We start from the raw sequence: 10,687 nt of genomic DNA, 5'->3' as shown, positions 1-10,687 counted from the left end.
CCAAATCATGGACAGTGCCTTCGAAATCAGGGACAGTTGAGAGTTATGCGTTAGAGTAAACCTGTTAAGAGACATAGAGTGGCAGCCATCACTATCCTTCTAAAAAGTCCTGTCTCTTTGGAGTCTTCCATGACAAGCATGTGGCCAGTGAAGATAGACCTTGTGATAAATTAGCATTCGATAGTGTTGCTATACTAAGGAAAATAAATGTAACACAAGGAGATTTTTTGGTTTTATGTTTTATTTGCACCTAGAGCTACACGTACTAATTACATACGAACAGTTTTAATTACATAAAAGTCCATATTGTATGAACTTCTGCAAAGTGTTCCTTGATCTCTTCACTCTTCTGATTTCTGCAAAGATAAGATAAAAAAAAAAAAAAACATTAGTTGGACGCTGTGCATTAAATACAGATAATCTGCAATAGAGTCTGCAGTTTTGTAGCTTCATGTGTCATCTTGCTGCCTCCAGCCTGCTCATTGGTCTATGATCATTCAAAACCTCCCTGGTCACCCCCACCACCATGTAGGATGGCTAGACATCTCCCTTCTGCCACACAATGCCTAAAACAGCCTTTCTTAAACTTTTTAACATCAAGGAACCCTTCAAATAACCTTCTGGTCTCAGAGAACCCTTGTCATTAATTATATATTCAGCGCTACAGTGGCATTAATGTGATGGCCACTGGGAAGAATGCCCCTTTATATTTGTGGTCATTGGGAAGAATCCCCCCTTTTAGACAGCTAAAGAGATCATTGGCTTTAGTGGTTCAATTGCTCATTGCTCTAGGAAACCCTAGGAGCCTCTGGAGGAATCTTGTTGTTCCATGGAACCCTGGTTGAGAAAGGCTAGCCTATAGTCATATCAACCTTTTACTGGGACCTTTGGCTGCAGTTTGGTCTAATTACATCACATATTTAAAATGGGGCGTTCTTCAGGCATACATCATTACAGTGCACATATTAGAATCCATACCATTTGTTACTGTACTCAGTTACACAGTCAGGTTGAAAAAAGACATCTTGTTTGTAAGCAGGTGCAGTCTACTTTCTCCACTGCAGGAGGTGCTCTTCCGCAATGGCGCTGCAGTTGGAGAAGAAGTCAAGAGGAACATAGTTCCTCTATGGTTTCCTGGATCACTGAGGAAGTTATCCCATTTGATATTGCCGCCCCATGTGACTCTAGTAGCCATCTTGGGTCAGGCAGAGCCTTTTTAAGGCCTTGGCTCCCAGTATTTGGCGTGCATTTGCGAGTTGGTAGAGTAGGGACAGGTACACTGTCTGGTTGGGACAGAACTAGTGGCAGGGAAAGGTTCCTGATGAGGCGGGCAAGCGTAGGATTTGCAATCCTCTCTGGACATCTGCCTACTGGGGCGTAAGATGGCCAAGCCACATTCTGCTCCTCCCATCAAACACTGTCAGTTTGGCTGAAACCTGCCCTCTTCATGCTTTTTGACCTGTGAGAGTTCCCGGGTGGGTCTGCATTCCCACCAGGCTATTTGTGAACTGTCTGTCATTATTTCAATACAAGTTCTTTACAGCACTGGGACTGTGTGCATTATTGCCGCTGCACCCCACCTACAAGTTCAACCAAAAGAAAAAAAATAAATAAATGGAAATCCTCCATATACAGAATTCAATACCCATGGTTGATCAAAAATGAAGGCAAAAAAACACTATAAAGCACGGTCCTATTTGCTCCAGTGGGGAAGAAAAAACTCCTTCCTTATCCCCAGAAGGCCATTGGATGGATCAATGAATTGGATGAATTTCTGGTTTTATTGAGAAAAGAAAATAGAAATCCTAAAAATTCCTTTGTTTCCTATCTTCTTTTCTCTTTCATGATTAGGGATGAAGTTACAAATTAGCAGCTTGTGCTTCATATACATTTCTTCACATTTCTGGTGTTATTGCCTATAAATGCTAATATCCAAGCATTATCCAATGGTATATTCGCATAGTTACTTTCAAAGCTCTGTAGGATTCCTCAGTCTGCACAAATTCAGAGAACTGACCATATGAGCCCAGAGGAAGGGACCACATAATTCCAAAGGATGGTATTTTCAAGAAGAAGATGCTCTATGCATTTGGACGCTACACATTTACGTATGACTGGAGAACACCAGAAAGCACAAGTCTGAAGTCCTCACCTTGATAATTTCCCGGCTCCTGACTCTGAGCTTGTTGACCTGAGACTCTGCAACATCAGCACGTTCCTCTGCCTCCTCCAGCTCCAGCTGAGTCTTCCTAAATCGGGCTAGGTGGACGGTAGCTTGTTCCTCCTGGAATAATCATGAGCCACTTTTAGAATTTGTCTCTTCTCTGTGTTTTTTATTATGTATCAGTGAGCATCAAAACAATTGTAGACTAGTCTCCGTATACTTACAACTTCCTCTGATTGTCTCTTGTAAGACTTGACTTTCATCTGCAGCTTGTCAACCAAATCTTGGAGCCTCAACACGTTCTTCCTGTCCTCTTCAGACTATGATATGTTAGATACAATTAGACATTTTAGGAAGTGAACTAATTTGCATGCTAAATCTAACCAGGTTTTTGTAAAAAAGCCAGCCAATAAAATGTATTTGGCTTCTGGATTCTTTGAAATTTTATGTTAGGAAAAAACAATGTGTCCTAGAAATCACTTTTTCCTCCAACTAAATTTTATACATAGTGTACTGTACGTTCTCTTGTTATCTACTTTAGTCTGTAAGTTTCCTAGTTTATCAATATCTGGTGATTAATTCTACAAACCTGGTATGACAGCTCCTTGACTCTCCTCTCGTACTTGCGCACACCTTTGATGGCATCTGAGCTTCTCCTCTGTTCAGCATCAAGTTCATTTTCCAACTCACGCACCTGTAGAGTAGTGTGAAATTGAGTTTTAGGTCTAAATTATAGTAAAATTACAAGTTTTGACCTCCTGTCAATAATAAAATATTGGTTCTTACAGGAACACATAATTTGAGAAAACTTACTCTGGCCTCCAGTTTCTGGAGTTGCTTCTTGCCACCTTTCAGGGCCAGCTGCTCAGCCTCATCCAGACGATGTTGAAGGTCCTTCACTGACTGTTCAAGGTTCTTCTTCATCCTCTCAAGGTGAGCACTGGTGTCCTGTTCTTTCTTCAGCTCTTCAGCCATCATGGCAGCCTATGTATTTAATACATTTTAATTACAAAGACAAAATGTTAACTATTCAAGTGTTATGTCTGTTTTTGTCCTGTAAGACTTACATCAGTGATTGCTTTCTTTGCTTTTTCATCTGCATTCCTGGACTCTTGAATGGCTTCTTCCACTTCAGATTGCAGTTGTGAGACATCAGATTCAAGCTTCTTCTTTGTGTTGATAAGGCTGGTGTTCTGAAGGAAAAAATAACAAGCAATTATCACATCTATCACGGTGGATGAAGACTAAAACAAAAAGTCTAAGGAAACTATCTTCCTCACCTGGGTGTGAAGAAGTTGGACACGCTCTGTGACATCGAGCAGCTCTTGCTCAGCCACCTTACGTGCACGATCTGTCTGCTCCAGGGCAGACCTTATCTCTTCAATTTCTGAAGTCAGTAGATTGCCTCGTCTTTCAGAAATAGCCAGCTGTTCTTTAAGATCTTCAATTCCTCTAAGAGCATCATCAAGATGCAGTTGGGCATCCTAAGTAGGTACAATGCGAAAGGTTAGCCTAATCGAAAACCTTATAGTTTCAATTCATTCAGGCCAACTAGAATCTTCAGTAACTGTACCTTAAATTGTGCCTGAACATTCCTAAGTTGCTTTTGAGCCTCAGCTGCCTGTCGGTTGGCATGGCTGAGTTGGATCTCCATCTCATTGAGATCTCCCTCCATCTTCTTCTTCAGTCTCAGAGCATCATTCCTGCTTCTGATCTCAGAATCCAAGGAGCTCTGCAAGGATTCCAGGGCTCTTTGGCTGTTCCTCTTAATCTGGTCTATCTCTTCATCTTTTTCAGCTATTTTCCTGTCAATCTCAGACTTAACCTGGGTCAATTCAAGTTGTACGCGCAGAATTTTGGCCTCTTCATGCTCCAGAGATGCCTCTGCTTCTTCAAGAGCTGCTTGGAAGTCAGACCTCTCCTGTTCAACCTGTTTCTTGGCCTTTTCCAACTCGTGAATGGTTTTTCCTGATTCTGCAATCTGTTCTGTCAGGTCTGAAATCTCCTCTGAAGAAAGTATTTTTAAAACACAAAATTAAATTCAACAAGCGTGTAACTTCAGAAATGATGTGAACTAGTTATTTAGAGAAAAAATATGATGCTTTTGTAGCACCCTCCTAGATAAGTGCTAAGATAGAGGAAGAGGTAGATTTGGTGACTGCAATTGCTGTGTTAGGTAAATTTAGTTGTGGTCCCTGTAATCAGTGCAGCTGCATGTGATTAGTTAGGTCTGCTCAATGTTTCAGCTGCTGCTGGGTTGCTTGCTTAGTCTGTTTTCCAGAGAGCAGGAGAATCTTTTGGAACATAGGTGTGGAGCAATGCAAATAGCAGTATGAACATTTATACAGCCCTGGCATATCCCTGGGAAGTGTGGCCCTGAAACTTGCTGGGAGTCTATATAAATACTCTGAGACACAGAGCTGCTGTGTCTTTTCCTTCATGAGAGGAACACATTTAGGAGGGCTTACTGCCTTCCAGGGCAGCGTTGCCATGTGCTTGCTGTTTGTGAGACCTTGGATGGGCAACCTGAGGGCCTGGATGTTAAAGCTACAGAGAACTGACTGAAGTGTGTCATCTGAAGATCTAGTGTGGTATCACAGGAGAAAGGATGGATGTTGGAATGAGGCAACCATCTTTCCCTGGACATTTGTGAGTACAGACTGCTGTGAGAAATCTTAGAGACTTTTGAGCTGCTGCCACCACTCTGGTGCTAGAGAGTCCATTGTGTGTTTGTTTAAAGGGGCCATTGGCTGGGGTCCTGCAGAGCTCAGTCTACATAGTTTTTTGTGAAGGGACTCTGTTCTTGTTGCATTGAAGAAAGAAACGTTTGCTCTTTTAATTGCTTCTACCTCAAAGCCAAGTCCATAGTTTGCTTGTGCGAGGACTTCTGCTTCCGCTTTACAGAAAGGAGTTCACTGTTCTCAACCTGTACATAGTTCTCTTTTTTTGGAGTATCCCCCTCAGTTCCTTCAACCCTATCCCAGTTAATCCAAAAATAAAAACACCAAAAAAGTGAATGTGATGGGTGTGGGTCAATCTACTGGGAAAAGAACCTGGGCAACTTCCAGCGGCTCCTTTTAAAACTACACTTTTAAAACAAAGTATATGCTTACGTTGAAGGTTCTTGTTTTCTCTCTTGAGGGTCTCCAATTGGTCTAATGCCTCTTCATATGAATTTTTCATCTTGAAAATTTCAGTGCTTAGAGACCTGCATTCTTTCTGAGAAGCTTCCAATTCAGCCTGAGTCTCCTCATACTTCTGTTTCCATTCAGCCAGCACCTGTTGAAATAAAAAATGGAACATGGTCCTGAGATCCATATTTTTAGTTATGAACCGAGTATTGGTTGTAATAACCTCTTAATATTTAAATCATTTGATCCATTGTCAGAATTATTCCTTGATAATCATAGGGCACAACTAAAAAGAATCTTCTATATCAAAGACAAACCTTATCAAAGTTCTTCTGTTTCTTATCCAGAGCAGCACATGCTGAATTGGAACGTTCTACATCCACCATGAGATCCTCCACTTCATTTTGAAGTCTCTGTTTGGTCTTTTCCAGAGAGGAACATTTGGAATTGACTGCCTCAATTTGTTCTTCAGCATCCTGGAGGCGCTGGGCCAGCTTCTTCCTGTAATGTAGATTATAATAAATTACATCAGTGTTTCTTAACCTTTTTTCAGTCAAGGCACCCTTTAAAATTATAGACAATCTCAAGGCACCCTTTAAAATTATAGACAGTCTTAAGGCACCCCATACTAAAATGTAAAAAACTATTCTAATGGCTTTACACAATGCAACAACATCCACACATAGGACACCCAATGTTAGAGGGGATTTATTCTTCCAAAGCAAATACACTTTTGCACACTGGTACTGACTAGTATTCCAATGTTTCTCTTCTCCCTCAATTTCTCTCCATCAGTCAGCTAATATCACCCCAGTGCTGAGGAAGAGGAGCACAGGAGGGGTAAACAAGGAGGCAACAGACATCCTCCTTATTAACTGATGATGTCATTGGTTGTTAGCATGCCAGTGTCTAGAAAGTCATAATAGGGCATAAGGAAAACCCATGGCTTTATGCAACTAAAAGCAGGCTTGATCCACCTGCTGGATTGTATACAATTTGTGATACATTTTTAGGCAGTTTGCACCCTTGAAGAAACCTCAAAGCAACCTGGTTGAAAAAGGCTGAGTTACATGTAAACCAGTGGTCTCTAAACTGCAACCCGAGGGCCTGATGTGGCCCTTGCTAGCCTTAATCCGACCCTTAGGGCACTATTACTTTCGATGATATGAGGCACTATTCCTCCCACTGACACCAACAATGGGGCACCATTTCTTCCACTAATACCAATGATAGGGTAATATATCAATGATGGGAGGCCATGTTTACCCTCACTGATGATGGGCTCAGTACATTTTCTACCCACACTGACCACAATCTGGCCCCTCTAAAGTCTGAAGGACAGTAAACTGGCCCTTTGTTTGGAGACCCCCTGATGTAAACCATCCATACCAATTTTCTGTTTTGTGTGATTTTTTTTAAGATTAATAATGCTAAATGAAATACAGTAGTTTGGGATTCATTCATTGAGCCTTATTACATTATTTAACAATTATTATAAAAGCATTCTTAAGATTTAAAACTGTAGTTGGAAAGAACTAGGACACCTACTTGGCGTCTTCAAGTTCCTCTGTTCGCTGAATGGCATCTGTCTCATATTTTGTCCTCCACTGAGCGACTTCACTGTTGGCCTTGGACAATGAGCGTTGAAGCTCACTCTTAGCTTCCTGTTCCTCTTCAAATTGCTCCCTGAGCAAGTCACAGTCATGGCGAGCAGACTGAAGAGCATGAGCAAGGGCATTCTTGGCCTATAGAAGTATAACATAGCAAGGCTTGTGAGTGCCACTCTCATTTACAAGTTAGAGAACATTTCAGTAAACATTATATTGTACCTTTGTCTCTTCCTCAAGCTGCCTCTTCAACTCTTCAACTTGTTGGGTGAAAGCCTGTTTGCCTCTGGAGAGTTGAGAGACCAAGGACTCTTTTTCTTCTACCTGGCGAGAGAATTCACCTGTTTGGAGAGAAAAAAAAATAATAAAATTGATAAGGCGCTTCTCTGTGTGACAACTATTGCAGAAAAATATTTCAAGGCAGATAAATACCAGTCTCTGTTTGAAGACGAGCTCTTTGGGCGCTTAAGTCATTAATCGTTCTTAAATGTTCTTCCTCTTTTGTTTTGATCTCAGAATATTGGTCCTCTAGGGTTCGGCACATCTTCTCCAAGTTTGCCTGTTAGGAAATTCAAGTGAATTCTTAGTACAGGGCAGTAACGAATTAATAAAACGAATCTCCGTTATCAATTTGTGATTTCGTTGTGAGTTTTAAATAGTAGATTTGCCAGTTTTCAACTACTTCACGCCATTAGGACGTACCGGTACATCCATGGGTTGAAGTAGTTGTACCAGGGTTATGACTGCAGCTATAGCCATGATCTCAATATCAAAATTTGCGGCCGCCGATGGGCTTTCATGTAGTGATACGAGTTGCTCTGCAGCCACCCAATCACTTCTACAGGGCGCAGAAGGAGGGGCCCCTCGCAGTCTCCGCTCTAATTCATCCCAAAGGTGTTCTTATCGGGTTGAGGTCAGGACTCCTCCACCCCAAACTCACTCATCCATGTCTTTATGGACCTTGCTTTGAATTAATTGAATGAATTAGAGCAGAGACTGCGAGCCAGTCCTTCTTGTCCAACATCAGTGCCTGACCTCAAAAATGTGCTTTTGGAAGAATGGTCAAACATTCCCATAGACACCCTCCTAAACCTTGTGGACATTCTTCCCAGAAGAGTTGAAGCTGTTATAGCTGCAAAGGGTGGGCCAACTCAATATTGAACCCTACGGACTAAGACTGGGATGCCATTAAAGTTCATGTGCATGTAAAGGCAGGCATTCCAATACTTTTGAAAATATAGTATAATACTTTTGAAAATATAGTATATACTGTATATATATATATATATATATATATATATATATATATATATATATATATATATGGCCCTGGCACATTGATCTCCTTGCTGGCACAGTGAAAGAGAAGTGTGTAAGCACTTCTCTTATGGCAGAGCTGGTAAAAGAGAGAGATCTTTTCTACCTTCCCACTGGCACACAGAGTGATAATGCTAATGCGCATAGGGTGATTAGGGTGTGCCCAGGCACAGCCAGCACACCCTCCTGTGTGCACGCCTATGCTCCTGAGAGTGATAGTTCTGTGCTGTTAGGTGCTAGAGTGTTCCACACCAGTGATACCCCCAGAGGCGGCTCAGGAATATCAATACCAAAGTAGCTACAGTAATTCATTCATTCGTTCAACAGAAAACATGGATGGATGAAGCATGAAAAAACCTTGAGCCTTTCCATTATTCATTGTATTCATTTTAATAGATTTGTGAGGGGAAATCACTTTATGTTACATTTTGCTATTGAAAGCCAGTATATATCTTTTTACTTTCAAATTATGGTAAATACATAAGGAAAGCAAATATCACCTGTATAAGTTCACCATGGTGGAGAATCAGTTTATCAAAATTTCCCTTTCTCCCAAATGCAGGTTAGTTGCACTTAAGCACCCTCCCAAATAGTGATATTCAGGCTGCTTATATTCCAGAGAAAACAATGGTGCCCGTAACAGTGCCTGTACTCGAAGGTGCCCCATGCTGTGCTGAAGGGAAAACCGGTTGGTATGTGTATGGCAGAGGACTTGCGGCCTTCCAGCCATGGGGAAACCAACCTGAATGTCAGTTTGAATCAGAAGCATTGAGAATAGATTCACTCATCTGCATCATGGAGCCAGTGCTTTTTCACCTTGCCTGCTTATCATCACTAAAAGTTACAGGAAGTGATCTCATTGTTAACATACTTTTCCTTATATCTTATACAGATTGTCATACCTGAGATAACAAAGAAACCATGCTTGCACTTACTTTTGATTTAGAGACAGTCTCCATGTTGCTGGCGAGGTCATCTATCTCCATCTTCAGCTCACTCTTCTCCTTTTCCAATTTCTGTTTGACCCTCTGAAGGTTGTCGACCTGTTCACTGAACTCTGCCATGCTATCAGCGTGCTTCTTCCGTAGAGTGGCAGCGGTGGCTTCATGCTGTAAGGTGGACTCCTCCAGGTCACGTCTCATCTTCTGGAATTCCGCCTCACGTTTCTTGTTCAGCTCAATCTGAGCAGATGTTGCCCCTCCAGCTTCCTCCAGGCGCTCGCTGATCTCTTCAAGCTCTCTGGCGTGGTCGGAGCGTTGTTTCTCAGCCTTGGCACGAGCTGCTCGCTCTGCCTCAATTTCTTCTTCAAGTTCTTCAATACGGGCCTAAAGTTCACATGAGTTATTGTTTTGCTGTATATTTTTGATAACAGAAACACAAAATTATTTGTATCATGCTCTTCAAGTTACCTGAAGTTCCTTAATCTTTTTCTGCAGTTGTGAAGCCAAGGCCTGTTCATCTTCAATCCTGCTCTGGAATTGGCTGATTTCAAAATCCTTCCTGTTTAAGCAAAAGTGTAATGGAGTTAAAAACCTTCATATATGGCAGTGCAAACTGCGGCTCTTTGACTGCCTATATCCAGCCCTTGGGGCACTATTACTCCCACTGACACCAACAAGAAGGCACAATTACTCCCACTGACACCAACAAGAAGGCACAATTCCTCCCACTGACACCAATGATGGAACACTATTCCTTTCACTCGCACCAACGATGGGATTTTGGGACACTATTTCTTCCCCTGATACTAATGATGAGGCACCGTTCCTCCCACTGACACCAATGATGGAACATTATTCCTCTCACTGGCACCAATGATGGGGCACTTATCCTTCCCCTGATACCAATGATGAGGCACGATTCCCCCCACTAATACCAATAATAGGGCATTATTCCTCCCACTGACAATAATGATGGAACACTGTTCCTCCCACTGACACCAATGATGGGGCACTATTCCTCCCACTGTAATGCAGGGCGCAGGCCGTCCACCTAATCCATGCTTTCAGCCCCCTAGTTCACATGCGGGGCGACGGATGCATGGATTCCAATGTTTTTTTTTTTATTTTGAAGCACAGGATTAGAGCCAGAGGTTCTAATAGGCTTCAAAAAAGGGTGGGCTCGGGGCGCAGAGCACTGCGCCCCCCAAGCCCACCCAGTTGTGTGACAATAGAGAATTAATATTTGCTATTGTCTTCCTGATTCTCTTCCCGGCCAATCAGGAAACGTGCCCTGAGACCCTTCACCCGATTGGCCAAGAGGAGAAGCGATCCCATTCGCTGCCGAGGAGGAGGAGGGAGGAGACGGAGGGGGAAGCCGCTGTGAAGCACCAGGAGGAGGAGAAGCTGCCTGCCGCCCGGAGGAAGCGCTGGCTGCCCGTGACTTAGATGGGGTAAGTGCGGGGCTTGGGACCGACCGGGGGGTGGGGATGCCTGTGACAGACCCGACCCCCGGCGGGTGGATTGCTT

General features: G+C 42.6%; 1 protein-coding gene across 1 annotated transcript in view; it reads right to left on the bottom strand.

Annotated features, from left to right (window-relative positions):
- Positions 1-221: 221 nt before the first annotated feature.
- Positions 222-10,687, bottom strand: part of LOC141113586 (myosin-4-like) — a 34,167-nt gene continuing 23,701 nt past the window's right edge. Inside the window, exons 26-40 of the mRNA XM_073606783.1 lie at positions 9,629-9,719; positions 9,155-9,544; positions 7,335-7,461; positions 7,125-7,243; positions 6,844-7,040; positions 5,613-5,796; positions 5,278-5,443; positions 3,738-4,171; positions 3,445-3,648; positions 3,232-3,357; positions 2,978-3,148; positions 2,754-2,858; positions 2,389-2,484; positions 2,153-2,284; positions 222-356 (exon numbers count right to left, since the gene is read on the bottom strand). Of these exons, the coding sequence (XP_073462884.1) occupies positions 342-356; positions 2,153-2,284; positions 2,389-2,484; positions 2,754-2,858; positions 2,978-3,148; positions 3,232-3,357; positions 3,445-3,648; positions 3,738-4,171; positions 5,278-5,443; positions 5,613-5,796; positions 6,844-7,040; positions 7,125-7,243; positions 7,335-7,461; positions 9,155-9,544; positions 9,629-9,719 (2,557 nt within the window). The 3' untranslated portion in view covers positions 222-341. The remainder of the gene's footprint in view (positions 357-2,152; positions 2,285-2,388; positions 2,485-2,753; positions 2,859-2,977; positions 3,149-3,231; positions 3,358-3,444; positions 3,649-3,737; positions 4,172-5,277; positions 5,444-5,612; positions 5,797-6,843; positions 7,041-7,124; positions 7,244-7,334; positions 7,462-9,154; positions 9,545-9,628; positions 9,720-10,687) is intronic.

Source organism: Aquarana catesbeiana, linkage group LG12, assembly GCF_042186555.1.
Source record: "Aquarana catesbeiana isolate 2022-GZ linkage group LG12, ASM4218655v1, whole genome shotgun sequence".
Classification (NCBI taxonomy): domain Eukaryota; kingdom Metazoa; phylum Chordata; class Amphibia; order Anura; family Ranidae; genus Aquarana; species Aquarana catesbeiana.
This window is presented reverse-complemented; position numbering and strand designations above follow the sequence as displayed.